Genomic DNA, 26,471 nt, shown 5'->3' with positions numbered 1-26,471 from the left:
ATGTCAATTACAGAAATCTGAAAATGCAACAGGCACCAGTGTTCAGGCACGTGGCTAAATGATTCTTGCAAAAATTAATGTTTTGTTGTATATTATGTGTGCTTTATCATTAGAGCACTGTGTCACATGGCTTCAGAAATTAATAAAAACATGTAATAAAACAAGATAAATGTTCAATATACCAAAACATAAGCAATGTGAGATTTAACAGTGACATTCATAAACGGACGGATATTAATGAATTATATCTGGAGCTAATATATTTGTAGAATACACACCTTATGAAATATATTTTTTTCTCATAAAATAAATATGTAAATCCAGTTCAAAGCCTCAGTCAATTAATAAATGTCTAATAATGTCTTTGGTCATTGAATTTTTGCAATTCTTGCCATGCAAATGGAAATTTAATGGAAACATTGGAAGTACTTAGAATTCAATGAGATTGAATACACATTCAGGAAAATACACAAATCATTAATAAAAATTAAATCATAGTACTAGAGGCATTGGTGGGATAAGCTGACAGTACATTGAATTTTTTTTCACATAACATCAATACCCAAATATTGGATTTCAATTATACCAATTATTAAACCAAACAGTACGCATCTTCTTGGGTTTTGGGCTTCTTTTTCATTATCCCATAGTAGATGATGTCTTTAAAGAATACTTGAAACACTTATTCACGCCCACTAATATAATAACCTCAATCAAACCAATCTTAGAATTTTTAGTTCTTTACAAGTATAAAATACCATCTCTCCCTTCCCTTGAGTTCATAAATAAATGACCTATAGAATACCACATTCTTCATGCTTAATTTTCTCATGCTATACTACCTTATTTTGTTGGTACAAAAAAGACCCGATAATTAATTTCATCAAATGATTATTAGTAATTAAAAGCCACCTCTACGCTCTTTGGTATACCTAAACATTTCTAGGAAGCAAGGGCTAGCACTTTTGACAAAAAAAAATATATAAACAACTCTATTTTATATGCTGGAATGGCTGTTAAGTCCTGAATTTCAAACACATGTGACATTTGTTTGAGCGAAATTTGCTCAAAAATTGCTTAAACAGATGATAATATGAGCTTGTTCACAAAGCCACTTATGTAGATGTCCATTTATGCAAGCAAGTATATCGAGCAGTGTGTACATATTGTGTAGTTAATTGCCATATGGATACCTAATTGACCCCATCAAGATCAATGTGACCTGGCCCGGGGCCCTTTTCTGAAAACATGTCATAATGACAAATTTGCAATAACAGTTTAAAGCTACTGAAATGATTAAATGTGATTGGCCGATAGTAAACTTGTTATAGAAACTGTCTACATAAAAAGTTTTGTGAAATGGGGCCCCAGTTTAATAGCTGTTTGGAATCAGTCCAGTATACATCAATTTTAATGGAACTACGGTAAAGTATGTATTAATGTAGCCAAATATTGGATCCCCCATGAACCGATTTCCACAAAATTTTCAAAATTTGGGCTGCAATTTTTAACAATTTAACATCACATTTTCATGTTATCAAAAACACTGAAATGCCCCCCTCCCTCCCGAAAAAAGTAAAAGCTTTGGTAGTCTTAGTCCAATTTGGTATTAAACCAAACGATGAATGGACGGAATAGCAACACATACAAAATTAACAAAAGCCGAAATTGGCTTTGGCATATCGATGTGGAAGTGTCTGGAAATTGGACCGATATGCAATGAACTAAATGGCTCTGAACTCTTAAGGTGAGTAGGGAGATAATGAATATGCTGCTAAAAAATTTTTTTTTAAATCCAAACTCCATACCCAGCACGATTCTATACCTGTACAAAAAAGTCAAACCTGTATAGTAACTTTCAAACCTTTCTTTAGTACATGTTTATTCAAGTTCGACACATTTTGGACTGTATTGGTACTATATGTCAACAAATTCCTTTCAAGCATCATTGGTGGACAGACACAGTAACTGATACTATTCGTAGGCTGCGGTCAACAAACATTTTTACCAAAGGAACATGTTTTAGGATGCCGAGTTCAGACCATGGTTGCATTCAAGTCATGAAAATAACATCTTTCAAAACACAACTACAAATGCTGAAAACAGAGCATTTTGAAATGTGATTCTGCAGGACCTCAGCATGTCAAGATCACTTAAATGCAACAGCAATGCCAATCATGATTGTACAAAATAGGCTGGCTCCCAGATTGGATTAGACATGGATGCTCGACTTAAAATGATGGAGAATCACAGATGATAAAAATCACTTGAACACTATCCTGCAGTAACCAAGTTTTGTGTTTGCATTTTTTTTTCAATTGTGAATTAGGAGGGTATTTCATGAAACAAATCAAGTGACCTTAACCGACTATTTGTTATCAGCTACTGAAATCCTAGCATCTGATTGGCTCAGAGCAAATTTGTCAGTCAAAATCACTGACAAGATGCTTGATGAAACACTCCAAAGGGTTGGGATTCCAATTGTTTGAATGCATCCCTAGACACAGGCAAATCCTAGCATCTGATTGGCTCAGAGCAAATTTGTCAGTCAAAATCACTGACATGATGCTAGATGAAACACTCCAAAGGGTTGGGATTCCAATTGTTTGAATGCATCCCTAGACACAGGCAAATCCTGGTATCTGATTGGCTTAGAGGAAATTTGTCAGTCAAAATCACTGACAAGGTGCTTGATGAAACACTCCAAAGGGTTGGGATTCCAATTGTTTGAATGCATCCCTAGACACAGGCAAATCCTAGTATCTGATTGGCTCAGAGGAAATTAGTCCATGCACATCTCTGGTATGATCCTTCATGAAACAGGCTTGTGATTCTGACTGTCTGAACACACCCCTAGCCATGTTTTATCACGTGTTGATAAACTTCTTTGTGCGCGGTGGTCTGGGTGGATACAAGCCACCGTCCTGAAGCGGTCTCTTTGGATTGAGCTGGAAGTCATGGATAGGTGAATCAGGAAGGGGGTCAAGACGGGCGTTGGACCCTGGACTGCTACCACCGGAAGATGTTCCACTAACACCAAAGTTCTTGGTACTGCCACCCGTCAGGTTCAGGTTAGGGGCGCTGACGTAGCGCTGGGAGGCAGAGTCGTCAGGAACACTGCCTCTCTTTTTCTGCAGTAAAGAAATTTATTAAATGAAAAAATTAGTTAATAACTACATAGGGCTATTAAGGCAAGGGAAAAATGAAAAATGATATACATGTATAGATTCCCATCAACTTCTTGGAATATGATTCATGAACTAAAAGAAATTATCTTGTCAGAAGCTTTATTAAGAGGAGATTGGAAAATAAAAAGTGTGTGATGAACTTAGTACCAGGATTTTAATGACAGAAAAAATATACATTTTCTCAACAATTCTTGGATATTTTCAAACTTCAAGCCCAGCGCATCACTATGGGACGCAATTGCCCTGAGATTCGAATTCAATAAATTGTCAATCGCTTCTCAGTGCAATGCCATCGCAGGCCAGCATACACATTGCAACAGCTCTGCAATCCATGGCACCTCTTATTGGCACATATGTTGTCTGCGCTGCTACAACGCATCAAATTGGCCATCTCAGATTTATTATAAATTTTTGTACATGGTATGCAAAAGGCTTGTATTTGTTATGTCATAGGGCCCAGGAAAGAACCCCATTTCACTTGGCTCACCTTGGTGGAAAGTGGATTCAGAACTCCAATGTTTGGGTTAGCGTTGAAAACTTTGTTGAAATTGGTCTCTCTGTTGATGAGTTCCATTTGGAAGAACCGTTTGTCATCCTGAAATGAGAAGAATGATAGCAAATGAAGTTAAAGATTCATAGCAATCCATAGGACCTGTGATACTGTTATATTTATTAGGAGCAGTTTCACAAAGCTGTAAAGTTACGCATGGCTTAACAAATGAATGGTGGATGTTCATAGGTGCTATTTCAAAGAACAAGTTTTACTATCAGCCAATCAAATTGAATGATTTCAGTAGCTTTTAACTGTTAGTGCAAATTTGATATTCAACAAGTTTTATGAAGCCCTAGATTCCCTGTCATTTCAATACCAATCAGCTAAAGTGGAAACACAATCTTCCTCAATCAACTTTTTTGTGTGTCAACAGGAAATTCAATGCGAAGTTTTTTTGTTTTTTTTTATAGAAGTTGATTAGTTATAAGAAATTAATTTCCACTTTTTATTCTGTACTGTGACATTGTACATGTGTCATTCGCTTTGCATCCAAGAAAAGACAGTAGCTTCTCAATGGCAATCAGATTTCATTGGTTAAATACACTGTAAACAGACATTCCCTTTGCACTTAACAAAATATCAAGTGAGCAAATTCTAACCAAATACAATGTCAAATTTTTCAATTCGTAAATATTGCAAGGGTGGGTTATATTTTATCTTGTAATGATGCTGCCATTTCAAAAATGATGACTACAGTATAGTATAGACAATACAACCTTGTTCTTTATAGGCCTTCATTTTTCCAGACAACTCTAAATTGACAGCCACAGGCTGCATCTCAAGGCCAAGTTTACTTTTTATATGCAAGGAAAACATTTCAAACATCGCAGATTTTCTGTTTTCTTTAATTTCAAATTCATCCTATACAAACATTATGATATAATCAATAAATAGAACCAGCCACAACCCCAGACAAATAGATTATTCTACAAAAAAGACTCCCCTACCCAACTATTATTTCCATTTAAATGGTGTCCTGCTACATTACTCTCATTTTTAGCTATTTCAATTCTACAGATATGCTAGAAAGGCAAGGTCAGATTATATTAGTTAATAATTCAAATATGATTATCATGTTGATTAATCATAATATACCTGATACACAAATCAAAGTTAAAATAGAATACCCATTTGAGTATAAATTGACTTGGACTAGAGTCACTAAAGATTATATATTCAATGGCATGCAAGTAAAATTATGCAACATACAAGTCATCTCAACAGTTTTTCATTTTCTTTGCAGAAATGATGTGTGTTCAAGGACATGAAATTTGCGTTGAAAGGTTGACAGATACTACGTTCTTGTTAGATTATCGGTCTACTAAATTTCTTTGATAAAGGTGATATCTGCAGGTACTTAACTTGTCATATTAAAAGTTTAAAATCTAGAAATATACATAATACTATTGGTGAAATGAAATTAAATCATTTGACTAATACTATTCAGCTTATGCTTCAGCAAATCTATACAGGACATCGGCTCGGAAATCCAAAATAGATGCAGACAATTCATTCATAATTATTTGATATCAAATCTACAGATAGAATATTGTCATCAATCTATTCTATTCACATGTTATTATATGGGCATATATGTTATACATATTGTTAGGATTCAGGTACAATAGTGTTTTAAAAGGTTATGCAATCTTAGGTAGATTTGGAAGGCTTGCCTTTTTAATGACGACGTCATCTCCTCAGCAAAAGGCTATGAAACATTACAAGGAAAACCAAAATGTGTACCAATGTTTACTTTCAGCCTTAACAATGATTATATTCTTTCACATTTTCTTGAGAGAAACATATGTACTCTATTGTTCAAAGCAACACTTAATAAGATTAAAAAGAACAAGCTACAATATTTATTATATATTTGAGTAAATATTAGGTTGTTGTATCAACATATTATTTGCATAAAATCTGTAGTTGCCCCCCTTAAAAAATTATGTATGCCCCCCCCCAAAAAAAAAGCACCTACACACTACCCTGTCATGTGAAGATTTTTATTCATTCATCAATCCACAATGCACTTTGTCTACTCGGAAAATTGCCATAATGAACATTTTCAGTTGTCTCAGTTTTTATTTCATGGATTAAATAGAAAGGTAAACAATCATTTTGGTACCTGAATTGGTAACACATTCAGGTGGTTTAAAAAAAATGTATTTTTAAAAACATTATGCAACCCAAGATTGTATACCCCTACCCTTTCAGACATCATAAAACAAGGAATTGAAAGAAGAAATATGAAGGATGTAAGAAGGATGCAAACTTGAGGAAGAGAGTGTGATAAATATGTCATCTCAAAAACTGAATGGGGATAGAAATATAGGAAAGAATTACAAGAAATGTGAGAAATATTCAAACTTACAATGAGTTTCTTGACAGCTTGTTCCTTCTCTGCTATCATGTCCTTGAGCCTGGCTATCTGTTGGATATCTTCAGGTCTAGAGCTCCGGGATTGATATCTCTCTTCTGCTTCCTCAAGCCTAAAAGAACAATCATCAAGATCCAACATCTGATTGGAAATATATTTCTCTCTATATGTCATTCACATATATTTCATGTTATAAAAAAAAATCTGAAAGCCATTGCAGAGTTTGGTTACAATCTTAAAAGCACAAATTCAGACAATGCAAAAGAAATAAATAAAAGATTTATATTTTTGTAAATCGAAAAACTAAGAGAAGTCTACACTCTGTCTACTTTACTGCTCACAGTATGAAGTATAATTCACATAAAAACACCTTTTTAAAATTATTAATTCCTAACGTTATCAAGCACCATCTATTAATATCTTTAAATGTCAGCTCGAATAATGATGGAATTACCATCATCTCAAATATATCATCTCAGCTTCATAAATACTACTGTGATTGTCAAGATGGGCTTATAAGCTGATATTTATCATCCAAGTAAATCAAGTATGTAAATATCTTCCTCAACATTGTTCCAGAAAATTTGATAACCTCCCAATCGCTTTGGAAGTGATAGCATGTCCTAGTATGTCCTATCAGTATGTCCTATCAAGAAGAAAGCATACGATCTGCAGAAGGAACAGACCAACAGATGAAAGAAAACTCACATGATCTGGAGAGCAGAGATCTTGTCTTTGAGCAGATCCTGTGCTTTGTTGAACTCTGAAAGCATCGACTGCGTCTCTCTCAGGTGTTCAGCAGCTGCTTTGTCCAGATTGTCCTGGTGAGTCTTCAGAAGAGCCTGCTCCCGTTTCCTGGTAAAAACATCAAAACATAAAAATAAAACAGTCAAATAAGATAGTAAAATGGCCGGAATATTTATACATCAAAACAAACAAATAGAGCTAGAACTAACAATTGGCATCTCTGTATCTCCTTAGTTGAAAGAGGATTGACCCCCCCCCAAAAAAAAAATACAAGTTATTATCTTACCTCAAATGAGCAACAGCTTCTGATTTGATCTTCTGGACTTCCTGAATCTTGAAATCAATCTCCTTTCTGACTTTCTCTAGCTGCGTCTTTAGATCACGGATCTGACCTTCCTTGCTGTCAAGATGACGGTCTCGCTGCTGGATGTCTTCCTTCAAGTCCTGGTTGCGCATCTCAAAGTCACGTTCCTAGGAAAGGCATATTAATAAACATGAGTGGAAAGAAAAATGCTGATATACAACCAACAAAAGAGTTAAAAGCCACTATTTCATAACATTGTAATTCTTTGATATGATTTGGAGGCAAAATAATTAGGGAGGAACATTCTTAATTCAAAGGCTAACTGTAAAATTGCAAGTATGATATAATATGAGGACAACAAAAAGAGTAATTTCCCAAATTTCAAAATATTATAGGTGATTAATACAATAATTCTGGGGAAAAGTCATTACATGGACTATTCTACAATAAAAATAAATTGAAGTGTCAAGTTATACGCGAGTAAGCTGACGTCGAAACAAATGTCCTTTTTAAAAATATCTGCAGGATTTCAAGTGCACATCACATTGCCCAGTTAATGCATTCTGACATTGTCTCAACTCATCAGCCCTTTTATTAAATCTTGGATCTGCTAGAACCCCACACTTACCTGTCTCTGTTTGAGTTCAATAGCTCTATCAAGCTCCATCTTAGCGGCAGACATCTGAGTACGATGAGCTCTGGTCAGTTGATCTAACTCAGCTGACTGTCGATGGGTCATCTCAAGTCTCAGCTTCTCTGTAACGTTACATGAACAAAAACAAATAGATCATGATCACAACAATATCAACAACTACTACATGTACTTACTACTATACAGACAGTAATGACAATTATAAGACCAGGCATTTTCAATGGAGTTTATTTAAAGGTTAAGTCCACCCCAGAAAATTGTTGATTTAAATCGATAGAGAAAATTCAAACAAACATAACGCTGCAAATTTCATTGAAATCGGATGTAAAATAAGAAAGTTATGACATTTTTAAGTTTCGCTTATTTTTCACAAAACAGTGATATGCACAACTCAGCGATATGCTAATGAGACAGTCAATGATGTCCATCACTCAATATTTCTTTTGTTTTTTATTGTTTGAATAATACAATATTTCAATTTTTTAAAATTTGACAATAAGGACCCACTTAACTTAACCTTAAACTGTTAAAATAACGGTAATTTCACATGTTCAGGGAGACAAGAAGGAGAAAATTAGAATATTTCATATTTCATATAATAAAATACAAAAGAAATCGTGAGTGGATGAAGTCATCAGTCTGCCAATTTGCATACCGACCAGGATGTGCTTTGTGAAATTAAGCAAAGCTTTAAAATGTCACAACTTTCTTATTTTACATCCGATTTTGAGGAAATTTTCAGTGTTTTGCTTGTTGGATTTTTCTTTTTTTCCATTCAAATTTTTGTTGGGGTGGACTTGTATTTTAATATCCAGTACTAATTGCATGGCATCTATTGTGACATGGTTTGAGAAGAGCATACATTCACTGACGAGATTTGAACATAGAAGTTTTTAATTACCTATTGTTTTTCTGTGTTCTGTGGCTTGCATGTCAAGTTCACTGAGTCGGGTTTGGTCCATCTCAGCCTTGAGTCTCTGAATCTCATCCAGACGAGCTTTCTGCTCTGAGTCCACTGCTGACTTCTGCGCATTCTTTAGGTTCTCCTCCAACTCCTAAAAGATAACACAAACTCTGGTTTAACTACAAATACCACATCAATTTCTTTAATAATGGATGCGTGGTTATTTGAGAGATTGTGGCAAACTTGAGTAGTGGCACTGAGAACAATTTTAAGACAAAGTTTACAGAAATCAAGGTGAATCGTTATAGCATCACTGTAAGTTATGCCATAGTTTAAGCAAGCAAAATGTTGAAATATAATGAAACCAGGTGAAAATTGCCTACACAGATAAGCACAAACGGGCACATGTGTTCATTATGCCTTAGAAAAAGTCTGGTTTAATGGCAGATGACCAAGCTTTTCTTGCTCATTATTGAGCGAGAATTCGTTTCCTACATGAATCGATTGGAACATATGATCTACAAACACAAACATGTAGTGACAATCTTGTTCATTACAATTAACTCCATGAGAAAACAATCACATATTTTCTCAACATAACAGTACTTCTCAGGATAAAGCAGACGATGAACCCCAAACCTTAGCATCACTAGTAAAACCAATTACCACTTACCTCTAGTGCCTTCTTGTGTTCCTCTAGCATCCTTGACCTCTCTTTGTCCTGAGCAGTCTGGAGGTCACTCAGAATCTTAGCATGGCTCTCCTTAGCGGTGGTCATCTCAAACTTGAGACGATTGATCTCCTGGTCAGCTTTCCTCTGCAGTGCAGCCATCTCCTCAAGTGACCGCTCTGACTTGTTGGTCAAGCGCTCCTTTAGACTGGAGATCTAAACAAGCGAGGGAGGTCACAAAAGAAATGATTACGACCTAAACAATCCATTAATTCAACTGGATGAGTGTTTACTGTACATGGAGATAGCCAACTGCAAATGAATATATCATAAACAGTCATGCATTTCATCAAATAACTATATCTGACAGCTGTTTTAAGTTACTGGAAATACTGGCATCTTATTGGCTGGAGCAAATTTAACAGTAAAATCACCAACTGCAAGGGAAAACAATAAACTGTAAACCATTTCATCACATGTCTTGGTAATGACCATTACACATAGTTGTTATAAGCTACTGAAATCTTCATTTGTCATTGGCATAGAGAAGATTTGTCTGAAAACAAATTTGGCAAAGGAGAAATTTGTCAGATGAAAAAAATCCTCAACTACAAGAAACCACACACTAAACAGTGCTGAATATGTACTTCATTAAGACTCGAGTGAATTATTCTTTAAAAACAAGAGTCATAAGCCTCTGAAATCTTGGCATCTGATTTCCTGAGAGCAATTAATGAGTAAAGGCAATAACAATACATTAAATGAAACATCCCCTGATATTTGAGGATTTTACAACAATCTTCATATATGATAGACACCTGGAAAACGAATAATACCTCTTGCAAGAGATCAGTGATCTTTTTCTGCCAGCCTTGTTTACTTGCATCCAACTCCTGGTTCTTGAGACTAGTCAGCTGTTTGAGAGCAGCTTGTTTATCTTCATCATGCTGCTCTGTCAGCTCACTACGAAGTTTCTCACACTCTTTCCTACAAGATTAAAAAAAATATATATCAATTTATGATGAAAACAAAATGTAATGTTATGGCTATATTATTTTTCATATTGATACCACGAACTAGAAAATAGTACCAAAAGGTATTTAATACCCTCCACCCACTTGTGTCTCAGTTCATGAGCTTTAACACTCAAAATCATGATTAATTACAATAAGCTGTTACCATGGCAATGAAGTCTCTGATACCTTAAAAGGATATGAGTGATGAATTGTATGAACATTGTTCAAGGAAGTTTGATCAACATTTTTTTTTATGACATTATCCATGGCCATGGCAAAGCAAAGAATGCATTACATATCTTCATCCAAAGAATAATAGTGTGCTGAATTTGCTAAGTATTACTTGAAAAGTAAGAAATTCTTGGGGCCACAGGATTTTTTTTCATGTGATATTGAACTATCATATCAAAAACGATTAAAGATTGATCGATTTAATTGTCAAACAAAAGTCACATGAAAATCATCTTGTGTCTAACATTTCATAATACAGAAAATATATAGCAATAATACAAATAATCACAAACAAAAGAATACAAATTGAAGAACATAACACTACACGTTTCATAATTCTGCTGAGGGCCAGAAGAGAGAAGGTTATTTGATGTCCCCTGCCCCCCACAGTAAAACTGACTAAAATATGGTAACTTCAGTGCATCATGCCGTATGGCAGTGCAGGTTCCAGTACACTCAGAGTGCATATTGCATTCATGATGGGAGGGGGGGGGGGATTCTAAAAGAAATGACCTTACCTGAGGGTTTCTGTCCACCTTGTATCAAGATCATGAGACAGCTTATCAAGTTTGTTCTTCAGTTCTTCCCTAGATTCAGCCATCTTGGTGGCATGAGTGTGCTTCAGCTTCTCAAGCTCCGTCTGATGGATGATAACAACAAAAACAACAGGACCAGGTAACAAATTGTTTACAAGCAATTGAACATTACAAATAGGTAGATATATTAGTAGTTATATACTACACATGATCTTAGCCAAAAGGCCAATAAGTGATAATACTAATAATTTGAGGGTTCAACTGGCACAGATTAACAAAGTCTGATTGCTTACTCGGACTCGTCAGTTTTTAAAACGAAACGCACATCCAACAATTTTTAAGGTGTCATGATATAGTGGACTCGTTAGTGGATTGTGGATCCCGCCAACACTATATGCAGGGCGCGACAAACCTGCTTGCCCGCTTGCCCGGGGCAAGTGAAAATGACGTGCGGGCAAGCACTTCTCAAAGTGGTTGTTGCGTCTTTTTTTTCTGTACTGTACCTCGTTTTTCCATAAATCATCCAAAATCCACACTCAAAATCATGAATAAGCCTTAAAAAATAGCGAATAGCGCAGTTTCAAATTCCGAAATTGCGTTATTTTTACTGTACCACGTATTTCCATACACATGGTACCAGGTATGAAAAAAATCAACGCAATGGCCGGGAAACAGTTGAATGTAGTATAGGGGTCCATTATGACTTCCACCATGTGCAATTTCTAATGCACATTTTCCCCCTTCCGATATCACAATTCTGTGATAAAGGAATTAGAATTACACAGGAAATAAATCACAGAGTCGAGTAACCTCGCGTTGGTGAGTTGTCATTCGGCTTTGCTTTTCAAAACGGCCTATTAATATCCAAAATAGCTTGCCGTATTTGTTAATTATAACTTAAAATTCATTTGTTTCCCTTTTTGAGGGGATTAGGTAAATATCAGACAATAAATCATCAAACAAAGCTCCATCTATTTTACAAGGCCGGCGGGAGGCTCACGCACGTGCGCATACTAGCTAGCCAGTCTGAGCTCTGTCTCTCTGCCAGAGCTCTGGGGGACAATTCGCTCAGTAAAGGCCTCTAATATGGTGATTTTCTGTTTCAGACAGAGTTTACATTTCGGGTATATTATTCAAAACTTCCAATAAAGTTTGATGATTTCTTCATTGTCATGTATATTTAAGTTATTAATGAATACATTCTCACCAAATTTAGACTCCCCCATAGAGAAATGCAATTTTCGTAGAAGTCTGCGTTTTCAAAGAACTTCAGGAAAAGTTAGGGTATGTGGGCCTTTATTACATGGTCGAGTACAGGTTATTGTACTGGAATAGGCGAAGTAGAAATTAGATATTGAATTCATTTATATCAAAGTTCAACTCACAGTCACACCCACACAAACACACGCACACACCCACACACACACACACACCCAAGATTCTAAGCATATAGTGAAAATAATTACTTAAAAATCATACAATATTAAACAATGTTAGTAATAATTCATTAATAAGTGAACAGGTATTCCTCAAAATAGAAAAAAAGTAGCATGTGAAAACATGTAGATAAAAATTATTGACCGAGTGCAACATCATAAAATGATGAAGTAAAGACTAGATGGTTTCCAACTAATTAAGAGCTGAACAATAAAGAGCTGAACACTTTTCACTGGCTTTCTTTATAGTTTCCAACTACGGTAAATGAAAGCAATTCTAAGGAAATATGGTAAGCAGGTAGCCATTTCGTGGATTTAAAGATGCAAAATATGAAATATTAGCAACTTTTGTTGAAGGGTTTTTTAAAACCTTAAATGCCCATAAAATATCGATTTTTTTCTCCAAAATAAACGTTAAGACTCAGGCCTATGTTGCTGAAAATATCCTTTTCAATGTGTGTTCTTTTATACTGGACATGATTCTCAATTGTTATTTTGTATACCTTAATAAAAATAAGAGTAGTGCCGTCATAATGAAAAAATTATTTTAAAAATTGGGCAAGCAGTTTTTTCTATCGGGCAAGCAAATTTTTTCATCACTTGCCCAACAGGGCAAGTGACGAAAAAAATTTTTGTAGAGGCCTGCTATATGTTCCTTTACATGATGTGAATCTATATTTGCCACCCTGCATCGAGGTGTACAACATGTTTGGGTACTAGTATCTTCTTAAAAGCTGGGAGTACTGTAACAATTAGCCCGGCTGAGCTGGGACAACATCAGCACCTTGTTTGGTAGATACATGTATGGGTATGTATATTCTATAATGCCTACAAAATCTCTTTTTTAACTCAATCATTCTTGTTAGTCTAATCCTGGCAATGAGTTTCAACACAGGAACAATCAAGCAGACCAGGGGGCGTTGTGGTCTAGTGGTTAAGACTCTCGTCTTTCAATCTGAAGGACGTGGGTTCGATTCCGAGCCATGGCATGTTTTCCTTCAGCAAGAAATTCACCTACATTGTGCTGCACTCAACCCAGGTGAGGTAAATGGGTACCAGCAGGAAATAATTCCTCAAAAAGCTGTGTGCACCAGAATCGATAGACTAGCTTAGCCGGGGTAATATAGGAGCGCCTTGAGCACCTAGCAAGGTGGACACGTGCGCTATGCAAATCCTATATTATTATTATACTATGTACCTACTACAAAGAAAATTGTCACCTCTCAGTTTATGGAAAATTTGTTTATACTAAGAGCAGCTAAGACAGATCACTGACCTTGAATGCTGAAGCTTGGCTCTCTGTCTCCCTCCCTTCCTTCTGTGCTTTCTCTAGGTTCTCCAGGAGACGAGCATTGGTCTGTTGGAGGGAGCTGATCCTGCTGTTAGCGGAGCCCAGCCCCTTCTCATTGTCATTGAGGATCCCCTCCAACCGACGCACTTCTCCCTCTGCGTGCTTGAGCTTGTTGGTAAGCTCCGCCTCCAGGTGATTGAGCTGGGTCTGGAGGGAGTCTCGCTCCTTGCTGAGGCGCTCCTGTGTGGATTCCAGCTCTCTCTCAAGCTCCTGGTGAATAATTTTTGACAAATAACATTTATTATAATTCCCTAGCCTGTATTCATAAATTATTAATCCTAACTGTGAATGTATGGTCTATCTATCTTCTTTATTATTTTTCAAACCCTGCTATCAGCCATAAAGCTGTTTTTAGTCTGCAGACATTAAACTTGGCATGAAATAAATATCTACATGTATTTGGGATGATGTTCAATTTGTTGTTGTGAGCTAAAATAATAATTTCTCATATCTTTCATATTTCAAAACGACTTCAATGGAAGACCTTCCTTTTCAGTTAACTGACATTTCCTTCGGAATGACTAAAGGGTGTTGCTAAAAAATATTTGCAATCAACTGCAAATATTCTGTTGTAATTTTACAAGTAATAGATCAATTTTAGCTGGAGCAAATCAGATTCCTCTCCTTGTTTTAGGAAGCAGCAATCAATCACAAATTTTCAACAATTGTAAGACATGTGATCAAATTGGGGACCAAACATGGACCTGCAACTGATCGTAAGTTTCTTGCAATGCCCCTTAACCCTAAATAGACTGGGCTATTTCGACGCCTAAGAAGACTGGGGGGGCTATGATCTCGGCCGTCGATCGCGCGATCGCGACGAAAATTGGCACACGCGTTACCCATGGCATTATCTACAAAACTATAACATCAAATTCTGCAATAAATCTCATGTCTCATTAATTATGCTAATTTATGCGTAAAATCATAGTTTGCTCTAATTAATAAAATAATACCCCTGAAATGCTCATTTTTGTTTCACATACTCTAGATAGGCATCTGATCAAATTTATTTTAAAAGAATTTCAACATCACATTTATTTTCTTATGTATTCTATCGTTTTCTAAATTTCTTATTTCTTTGTTTTTCGACTTTTTGTTTTTCATTGTTTTTTCAATGGAAATTGTTGGGGACTTTATTTTGACCATAAAAAAGATAAAATTAATTAAGTTTAAGCAGTAAAAGGAAAAATAATGATACATTTCTGAATTTTGGCTAAAAACACTATTTGCATTGAATTAGTACACAAATTCACGTTTCTGAGTAATTTTGGGTCTGCATGTACTTACGAAATGTTGCGTAATTTCGGAACCGCGTACCCGGGGGTCACAATTTTGGTCTCAAAAGTTGCGCGAGACTTGAAAGTAAAAAGTCAGCGAGCAACGCTGGCAAAAAATTTTGCACGGCAGACTTCTCGCGAAAAATGTCGAGGGGGGCTGAATCAGCCCCCCCCCCCCCAGTCTTTTTAGGGTTAAGCCTTTCATTTATCAAGTCACAAATTTGATCTAATCATTGGAGTACCTGTTTTAAGCGAGCTAACTCTGCAGCAGCCTCTTTCTGTTGTTTCTCCAGCTCAGCCTTGTGTGCCTTCAGGACCTGGTTCATCTTACTATCATGGTCCTTCTGAAGATTAGCCAGGTCTTCTTGGCCCTTGGTCTGGGCACCCTCTAGTGCACTTTCATATCGCTCCTTCAGTACCTGTTTCTCAATGGATAGGTCCTCAAGAGCCTGAAACATTGAAACGAGGAGAACAATTGTATTCAGCTGCAACAAGAAAAACTATGTTTCTGAGTCTCACCAGCAGAATGAGGAAACTCTTATGGCACAATTAGAATTCTGAAATAACAGGCATTTATTTTTGCAATTTTTTTTCAGAATAAATAATTATGGTTTATAGAATACACTTCAAAGAACTTATGCTTGCTCTGGAAACACATCAATTGTTACTGGTTGTTACTGGTAGGAAATCTTCAAATGTGAAAGAAAACCTCTGTGTACCTATCACCAAATTTTCATAGCATTCATCAACTGTGAGTTAACTTGGGAAACCCATATTTTTAAAGTTCCTGTTACCAATTCATTCACCAAGTAATAACCATCTCAGTCTTGCAGTACAAAAGTTTGAAATCTTAAAACAATTATTTTGTTATGACATGAAAAAAAAATCAATTTAGATAAATTACATCTTTAAAAAAGTGTTTTTTAACATTCTTGTTTGGTTCATTTCATGCCAATACAGACTAAAAGACGCAAGTTACCTTTTCCAGAGATTTGAGCTGACTAGATTGTTGTTGATTAAGTGATTGTTTACTAGATTCTAAGGAAGCTCTTTCCTTCTCTAACCATTGCACCTTGTCCTGTAACCTTGATAGATCAGACTCCATATCTTTAATTGTGGCTGCATTGCTGAGTTGTGTAGCTTCAAGTGTGCCTATAAGATCTGGGGATTTAAAAGGAGAAATGACAAGTGATCGTAACTTTCCATACATGGTTTGCCATAGACTTACAGTAAAAATATACAATTAATTATTTTTTTTACGATTGATACATTGCCATTTATAAGTAAAGTTGACTAATTTTAAATGTACTACAATATTAGCAAACCGACCTACCGTTTTTGACTTACATTTGACAGATATTTCAAAAATTTTGAATTAATAAACACTTTTAGCTCAGATAACAATATGGGTGTTTGGAGTTGAAATATTTAACATTTTTATCATCATTTGAAAAGACCAATGTTCTAAATAATGTACTTAAATCATAAAAAGATTATAGTGCTGTGACATAGCAAAACAGACATATCATTTCCCAGTTATTACATATTTACTTTTGCAAAAAAGAAATTATAATATATTGAAGGGAAATGATTCAAAATGTTCTCTGATTACTGTGACAGTTTGTGTTTCTTTTCAGTTGGGTATCTAGGCAGATCATAGCAGACCATACTAGTCGGAACATGTACAAATAAACAACTGAATTGTTCATTCTGACATCAAGTGCACCATTTTCATTCTTGATTTAAAGAGAAATTCCAGTAGTTGCAGTAAACACTGATTTCATGAGAAAGCCTGTAAAACCAGGCTTAATTGTCAGTATATCATCGAGGATCTAGATCTGGTACAATAATAAACTGAACTTTGTGAAATCTTGAAACCTACGCTGAAAAATGATCACACTGAAGATCACCAACACAGATAGGCACACGTGGGACAGTGTATTAATATTGCTGGAATAAAGACCCGACGGAAGTGACCGAATCCGCACTTATTTTGCTTATTTCTCAGCAATTACACAATTTCTTCCAGAATCCTTTGGCACATATTTTTTTATTCATACAAACAGACACTTGGGTGGTCATTATATTAGATTCTGTAAAAAGTCATTTTGAGATAGTTACCAAAACTGGAATTTATCTTTAATACATACGAATTACTATTTAAAACAAAATAAATTATGATATTTGTGACCATGTGCACCAATTAAAATTGTTGAATATATACGATTTGAATATTTTAAATACAGCTATTTAATGTATTTAATATCTAAAAATGTTGTACCTATATCTCTCATGTATAAGTTCACTCTGATTTCTGAAATAACTTCTCATGATATGCGAAACCCGTTAAATTTTTATTTACCTCTTTTTAAAACAAATGTTGGCATAAATTCATTTTTTTACAAAGGACCAAAAATTTGGAATGCTCTGTCAGAAGAAATGAAATTAAGCCCTTCGTTAAATGTCTTTAAAAAGAATTATAAGAAACTACTACTAGTATTACAAAATGACATGTAAATTATCAGGCTCATTTTTATCTTTGTGTCTTTTGTTATGTCTGTTTAGGGTTTGCTGATGTGGTTTACGGTACACCATGTGGAGTGTTATAGATGCAGTGGATAGAAGAAGAGAAGAAGTGGATAGGCGAGAAAGTGGAGATTTGAGAATAGAGTATTCTTTCTTGAGAATAGTCCTGAAAAGGACTGTAAACCAGAAGGAATGTTGAGTGAGAACAGCTTGAGTAGTAGAGCTGATGAGGAGATGCTGGCTTGCGTCGGCGAGTAGAGATGATGAGTAGTAGAGAGACTCGACGTTTCGGACAGGTTGACTGTCTGTCTTCAGGAGTGAGTGTTCGCTCGGCGTGCGGCGGTACTTATGGCGTGCATGCGGACGTGGGGGAAAGCTCTGGGCCGGCGGTCACGGCGGGCTGACGTCGTAGGTGGCGCTCTGTGTGTGGGTCGGCGGTTTTGGCGGGAAACGAGTGGGCGTCGTATGCGGACGTGGTGAGTAGACGGCGGCGTGAGTTACGGCGGCGTGTGTGTGTGTCGGCGGTGTGTACATCAATGGTGGCGTTCTGTGCGTGTTGGTCGGCGGACTCGTCGGGTGAGCTTCGGCGGGAGTGAGTGGGTGGCCTGGTGTACGGATGAGGTGTTGGGTCGTTGGCGGAGGTTGTAGCGAGGTGTCGGTGGCGGTGGTGTGTGTGTCGGCGGAGTCCCTGGTTGAGTTGGTGATGCAATCAGACTGCTGTGTTGGGTAGGAGGGCTCGGTGGAGTGACGGTGGGCGGCTGGTTGTTTGTGGATTGGTTAGAAGTTTGATGGTGACGTAGGATTGGGTGCCAGATGCTGTTGATGTGGAGGCCAGGGTCTTGAGGCACAGTGTTGTGTTGATGTATCTCAATGGCTTCCCTGACCCTTCTGGTATTCCAGTGTCGGATGTTGGTGATTAGGTGGCTCCTCTCCACTTTCTCGCCTATCCACTTCTTCTCTTCTTCTATCCACTGCATCTATAACACTCCACATGGTGTACCGTAAACCACATCAGCAATTGTACATGCCACCATGCAAACCTTCAAACAACATCTGTTTAGGGTTTGTTAGGTTTTGTAAACTGCTTAATTCATTTTATATGTATCATTTTATTATTCATTTGAAATATGCTCTCTTTTCTTTTGTTTGTATATTACTTGGTTTTAATTGTTTGTATTATTGGTGGCAGCATTTTATAAGACTTCAATGTTCTTCCTAGCTGTCTCCACATTCTATTTTATTTATATATATTTTTACCTTGTAATTGTTTTTAATTTTGAATTAAATAAATTGAAATTGAATTAATTTACATATAACACATACTATAATTCAATAATCAAGGTGTCAGGGAGATGATAGTAAAATCTTAAATTATGTGTTGATTTATCCCTTTCAAGGTGAAATTACTTACTTGATTTTTTAACCATATCTGCAGCTTGTTCTTGGCATCTTTCCCTTGACGCTGCTAATTCTCCTTCAACCTCTTTTAATCTTGTCATTGCACTGTTTGCTTCTTTCCTTGAATCACGAAGCTAAAAAATGAAGAGAACAAACCTCACATCATATTCTTTCTAATATGAAACAGGCAATTTCACATTAAAAAAATGTTTATCATTCATAAAAATAAAAATATAGCCTACATATCTTGTTCCAAATTCAATATAAATCCAAGGATCTCCTAGTGTTCATTACAAAGCTAGAATATGAAGGAACTGCATTTTCTTTGTTGAATACCCAATACCCCAGAGAAATCAAGCATTTCATGTACGAAAGGCACCTACATGTATAGGCTAGTAGGCTCTATGAGATAGCATTTTTTAAATTTAATATGAATGATAAATAAAAAGACATAAATATCACAGAGTAAAGAAGGAATGTGGGAGATTGTCTGAATATTGTCCTTAATACATAAATTGAAATTGACACATTTTTTTATAAAACATCTTCAAAATCATGTGAGAAAATTAGAACATTGATTTGCCATATTCATACACAGCTAATTATATCTAATAATAAACATTTTACTCCCACTTCTGTTTCACTTCATATTTTCATAGGAATTGTGCACTCTAAATGTTCTGTCCTAAAGTTAAGGAATTTAATTCAAATAGTTACAGTGGACTACTTTTACTGGAATCTTAATGTGTATGTGCAAAATCACTGTTCTTCTGTATTTTTTTTTTGGGGGGGTGTAATTCAAAGCCTGTATTGAAATTAATTATGAATGCATCATTGTGAATTTTCAGGAGTCCCACCCTCATTCATCTGATGATCTGTAAAAGCCAGTGCTAGTACAGAACATGTACTGTACACATTTTACTGTTGAATTTACATGACAAAAAAAATACTAGTAGTCAATATTGAAATACCTGTATAGGGATACCATGCACTGACCAACCAAATCTTCTTTTTTAACAAATGAATTGAACTGCATGGTTTTGTATAGAAAGCTGGGATTTTAGACCTCTTGTTATGTAACGCAGAAAAAGAGGAGGATTTCTCCACTCCCTACCTATTGAAAATGTCTATACATAATGCTGAAAGAGAGGTGTGTATTTAGCAGGAATAAGAAAACATTGCTGTGACTTTTTGTCTCTCTTTCCTTTCTTGAGATGACAAGAGTGAATGGAAAATGGTGGTTTTTTCACAATAGGGAGGGTAATGCACAATATTAGGGATAAGAACTGGATTTGTAAGACTTCCGAAACCTTAAAAGTATCCAGTTAATATGCAAGCTGAGATTTATACAAGTGTCAGAGTATCTATAGAATTTTTTTAGTGTACACCTATCTATGTTTCAGAAATTCAGAGCAGAGCAGCTGGGAAGATGGCAATTTGCACAGGGGCTGTTTGTCCACTTGTCTTCACTTTCTACATGTATATATAACTCATTTGCAGCTGCTCTCTGTAACCATTATGGGCTAGTTTTTACATTTGGTGGTGGAGTATCACCCCCCCCCCTCCCCAAGCATTTTTTTTCTGGAGCAGAATCATAATTTCTAACAACTTTAAGTACATGTACATGTATGTACAAAAGTTAATTTTACCTCAATCACTATCTTAACTATATATATAAAACAATGCTACATGTACATGTTCAGTGTATGTATGATTGCATAACTTCCTGACCCTGTTCATCTCTGTATCATGCTTGCTACAGACACGTATATTAAACCAGGTCCATTATAAAACAGAAACCAAACCAACCAATGGAATTAATGACTTTGGTCTGTCTGTTGTTGGGGTGACTGGATTTACAGTGGTATGTAAATGTAAAAACAAGTGTTTTATGACAAATATTTACAATCTGTTTAGGCTTTACCCTGCCAAAGGATTATGTGGGAAAATCAAGTGTACATGTAGGAATTCTGTTTGTAAAATTATAAAAAGTGGATACACAAGATCAAAATCAGATAATAAATAACTACATGTACACATTTTATGGCTGAGCATTTGTAGTCTTCACAATAATAGTTTCATTTTATCATATTTTTAGATATGTACATGTATCTATGATCAGATCATGGACTATTAAATGCAGATTGGTTTCATTCCATCAACCCCATTGAAGTCTAGCTAGTCTTAAGATATATATCCCCCATTTTCAGCTATATGCATGATTAGTGAAGAATTAAATCTCTCCATCTGCAATTACAATCCACTATAACACATTTGAAAAAATAGTTTACTTGGAGCCGGTGGGCACTGATTTATATCTCGGAAGGAATTTAAAATCCTGGATTAAATGTTTTTACAATACAATCATCAAGAGGAATGTTTACACACATTCGTGAAAATAGCATGCATTAGCCAATCTGTGTTACATGTAGGTGTACATTAGTGAATGCTTAAAAAACTCAGCAGCATACCATTCCGATCATGATGGGTGTATCAGAAAAAATTATAAGGAAATAAATTTTTATGTCTTTTCCTACGAAAAATATAAAATCAGTGAAATATCTCCTTGAATTTATTGGCATTCAAATGGTACCATGGTTTGTTTCTAAGCCAACACATCATTGAACACCAATGTTTTGAAAATATTATGCCAAATGCACTTGAGTCAAGTACACAATGGACACAACAGATAATGAAGAGTCTTTAAATGTCTTTATAGCTCTTTTCTTCTCAGTATTTTTTTTTATTTCTGCTTCAAACACACATGTACTGTATGTAACTCCCTTTGAGACATGATGACAGAGAAAATTCAGAAATCAATTCTTCAAAGGCAAAAATTTGCCTATTTTCTATTCAATAATATGAAGTTGAGGTAAACCACTATGCTTTTTTAACCACTTTTTTTTTTACAATAAAACATGTTCAGTGAAATGCTTAGTCATAGAAACCGAATTCAGGTGTACTTTGCTAATAATAATAATAATAATAAGTAATAATTTTTTTATCAGTTTCATCATGATGATAAAGATTTTTCTCACAAACAAATAACTAAGTTGGGATTCCTTTTCTTCTTTTTGTATTAGAAAAACTTTCCATTCATATTGGATTCCCCATTAATATACATAAATTGTATCAAAAAATATATCACACAGAGAAAAAAGATAAACTCACCTGTTGGGTAAGACTATTAGCATCTCCTTCTCGACTATCCAGAGCAGCCTCTGCCTTCTTTAATAAATCTTTATACTTTGATAGATCTTCATCTGACACAGCCAGCTCTGCAGTAAGCTCCTGTATCTTAGTGTTCAGATTGTGCTCCTTCTGAGCAAATGTTCTCTTCAATGCCTCCTCCTTCTCCTTCCACTCCTGCTCTTGCTTACGAGACTCCCCATCCTGGAGAGCTGCTATCTCTCGCTCATGAAATGCTTTGAGTTTTTCTAGCTTTGATTCATAGTCCTCAATTAGGTGAGCTTTATCCGACGACAGGCTTTCACAGTCCTGTTTTAATCTTGTCACTTCAGCTTCATGCCGTTTGACGAGTTCCGCAACTTCACTTGAAGCACCAGATTGCTGCGCCTGATGAGCTTTGTGGATTGCTTCTATTTCTTCCCTATGTTTTGCCTGAAGCTGTTCCAGAGCAGCAACTTTTTCCTGGTTCAGTTTTTCTTTCACATCCCCGAATTGTCTTAACCTATCTTCAAAATCCCTCTTCACAGACAACAAATCCTGAGACAGACTCAGTAACTTTTGTGAATGTTCTGCTCGTATATTTCCTTCTCTGACCTCACTGGTTCTCTTAAATTCGCTGAACTCCGCTTGCGTTTCCCGCTTTTGTCGCTCAAAATCGGAAGCTTCCGCTTCCAGTTTGTTGACCCTCTGTTGGAGCTCAAGTTCTTTTCCAAGTTTATTTTGGTATACTGTAATCTTCTGTTTGGTCTCTCCCATCAGTTGCTGTAGTTCTTCCTCATGACTTTCTTTCAAACTCTGGACCATGGCCTCATGCTCATCATTTTTAGTATTCAATGCATAGATAACCTGGAATGCAAACAAACAATATGCAGTTGCATTGATGTTTTTGAGCAAATAAAGCAACAGCACACAAAATATTACATAAATTGTAAGTAGCTTTGGTTCAACTTTTTGTGTTGACATTGTCAACAGACAATGGAACTAAAAATATGTTTTCAGTTCAGTGGTTGAAGCGGGACATTTTAGCACTTTTGTCCCGCTTCAACCACTGAACTGAAACCGTATTTTCACTTCAGCGGTTGAAGCGGGACATTTTAGCACTTTTTAATCTAGCACCGCTCATGATTTTGCCGCCCTATATACACGTCACGTAACTAGGTTGCATTAACAATGGATCAAACATGGCGATGACAACAAATGTGAGTAAACTCTCTTCTACTTTTATTTCTTCATCGCATTTCTGCGATTTTTTTCTACCATAAGTTCTATTTTTTTACCAAACGTTGCCAACCAATATTTTTACCCATGTACAGAAGTGTTAACCTCAGATTCTAAACATAACTAGCAGTTTGGTGCATTTGTATAGTTGCCTTTTCCTTCAGTGTGTGGGACCCTATACATCCCCATGCCAGGCGTTAGGGGGTAAAGGTACGATAGTACTATGATTTTTACTCCCAAAGTTCGCCTCCACTCTCCAGGCAAATTGAGAGTAACCTTACGTCAGTAAATGATTTTTACTCTCTAGAAGCCGCCTGGCTACTCCTGCGGGACATGTACGGCAATTATGGGGATTGAGAGTGCTCAGTAACCTCCATTCCCCCCCCCCCAGTTCATTGTCTATTTTTCATGACTTGCCGGCTTTCAATAATAATCTTGACGGCCACTAATGATGAAACCTGATGTTAAGTTATGATTGACTAGCACACTTGATTGAATTGATGTCAGCACTACTCCACTAGCTCACTCGTTCAATGAACAAGGTTATGATATAACCTTGTTCTCACTTATATCTCCATGTGTGGCAAAATAAGGGTGGCAATGTTTTGGCTTATTTTCTCTTTTTCTTTGGGGCAAATGCTTGATTTTTTTTACACTGAAAGCTTCCATTACACCTAATATTCATACAACTTGACTCTTATTTGAATTTGATTTTTTAAATTATTTTTTTCTTAATTAAAAATAGATATGAAAAAATGAAAATTTTCTTGCCACATTACTTTCCACCAATAGAGGGCGTACAAAAAAATATGCCCAAAATTCAAATTCAAGAGGCTCTGGTGAATACAAAATTATTCCCAAGTTACTAATGAAAAATAAATTGCAACTGTATGGAAATTAGTAATTTTAGTCACAAAAGTGATATTTTAATGACTTTTTAAAGTGTGTGCTCTTTACAACATATTGGCATACCATAGTCCTACCTGTAGATTCCCCACAGGCAGGGTGGTAGCAGTGAACAAGTGCACTAGCTAGCACATGACGGGTGGATAAATCTTTGAAAACTGAGTCTGAGACAGTACAATCCATATTTACTGACCAGTGCCTCTGCTTACTTACTGATAAAATTCAAGAATCAAATTTTTTTTATTTTAGTCAGATCTCATAGACATAGAAAAATTATTCCATTGACTTTCCTTTATACTGGGTTTTTACTCTTTCCTCTAGGCTCTACTTTTATTTTCTGGTAAAGTGGTGATGACAACGATGCCATTTCTTAATTATGCTTGATTTGATATTTTTGTTTGTACTTGGTCTTTGTTGACACTATAAAACATATTATGAATACAAAAAAAATGATGCACCTGAATGATGTCCAACTGAATCTAACACCAAACTCAGTGAGTGGGACCAAAGCAAATTTAACGTCAACTACATAAATTCAGACACACTGCGGTCATTTTTGTAGATCTTGAACACTTTCTTGAAATGATCACTTACCTTTGTAAGCTGTGCTATCTTCTTTGACATTTTAAGATGAAGTTCCGGGCTGACATCAATAGGTGCTGGTCCATTTGATGGACCAGCACCATATTTATTTTGTTGCTGGAAGAAATTTTGCGACATCTTCGCCGCCATGATTCCCCGAGCTAGCTGCGCAGATTTATTTTGATCGTAATTTTTGCGGAGGGATCTTCCTGAAACTTCTTGAAGTAAATTATCTTCTAAAATTATTGTTTATTTCTCATTGATATTATTCATTGTTTATGATAGCAAAAAGTCGATGAATGTATTGTATGATATTTATCACTTTTGATTGATAATATCTATTTTACTTGAAATAATACTAAATTACTAATATCATATTGTGTGCGGAACTAATTTTTTTTCGCGGGGAGTGGATAATCTCGTTTCGCTTCCTGAAAGTAGTTCTAGCCGGATCGCAGTTGTGTACTGTTGCTACGCGATAACGCCAGCTGAGCTCAGTTGGCTCAGCTCAAACGTCAGGAACGACTACTCGAGTCGACAGATTTTTGAAATTTGAACTTGACAGGGGCGGATCCAGCTTTCGCCAATAGGGGGGGGGGGGGGCCGAAAAATATTTTGATCAACATTTTTCTCGATTGGCCGCTACAATCTGGCTTTTTTTGTGTTGTTTTTTTCAGGGGGTATTCCTAACTAAAGACTGAAGTTTTAAGTATATGTTAGTGTTTATTGCTATAAACAATATAAGGTATCTCATTTGGTCTTGATAAATAATGCGAGCGCGAAGCGCGAGCTAAAAATCTTTGATACTTTATGTCCTTAGAACTGAAGATTCAGAGCAGTTTTATAATCATGAACAAAGATAACTATCCAACTAAACAATGCCAGCGCGAAGCGCGAGCCGAAATTTTATAATATAGTAACGTGAAAAGTGACTCAATTAGGACTGTTTTAGTGATTAATGAAGAGGATACAAGTATCACCAATTAAATAATGAGAGTGCGAAGCGGGAGTTCAAAATTTCTGATATTCCGACCTGAAAAAAATGAACAACGCGTTTTTATTTAAATAAACAATCTGTGTGTCTCAAACAATTAAATGCGAGCGCGAAGCATGAGCTTAATTTTTTGATATACTGACATGATAAAGGAGCATTTTGACAAATTTTGGTAAGAATTTCCAAAGAGCATAGGTTCTCACAAATAAAACAATGCGAGCGCGCAGCGCGAGCTGAACATTTTGATACACATTATTTAATAATTTGTGTAAATCAAACAAAATACTGAAAGCTTGATGTGCGAGCTAAAAAAATTTGTGTAAATTGATATCAGAACTGGATATATTGTATATATAAATATTGGTTATATATTAGTGTCATTTAACCCTCTTGATTGGGATTCATTACACAGG

General features: G+C 35.9%; 1 protein-coding gene across 1 annotated transcript; it reads right to left on the bottom strand.

Annotated features, from left to right (window-relative positions):
• Positions 1-7: 7 nt before the first annotated feature.
• On the bottom strand, positions 8-25,256 carry LOC121425556 (protein FAM184A-like). The gene is made up of 16 exons (XM_041621639.1): positions 25,077-25,256; positions 22,341-23,204; positions 19,183-19,303; positions 16,225-16,406; positions 15,488-15,694; positions 13,891-14,175; positions 11,161-11,282; positions 10,232-10,382; positions 9,399-9,611; positions 8,723-8,876; positions 7,798-7,925; positions 7,152-7,336; positions 6,827-6,973; positions 6,113-6,230; positions 3,676-3,783; positions 8-3,131 (listed from the first exon to the last, which is right to left on the bottom strand). Exons 1-16 carry the CDS (start codon positions 25,212-25,214, stop codon positions 2,868-2,870), a joined length of 3,387 nt encoding a protein of 1,128 aa, XP_041477573.1. The 5' UTR covers positions 25,215-25,256; the 3' UTR covers positions 8-2,867.
• Between the last annotated feature and the right edge of the window lie 1,215 nt (positions 25,257-26,471).

The sequence above is a fragment of the Lytechinus variegatus genome, chromosome 12 (genome assembly GCF_018143015.1).
Source record: "Lytechinus variegatus isolate NC3 chromosome 12, Lvar_3.0, whole genome shotgun sequence".
Lineage (NCBI taxonomy): Eukaryota > Metazoa > Echinodermata > Echinoidea > Temnopleuroida > Toxopneustidae > Lytechinus > Lytechinus variegatus.
The sequence above is the reverse complement of the archived record's forward strand: the minus strand, read 5'-3'. Positions and strand labels throughout refer to the sequence as shown.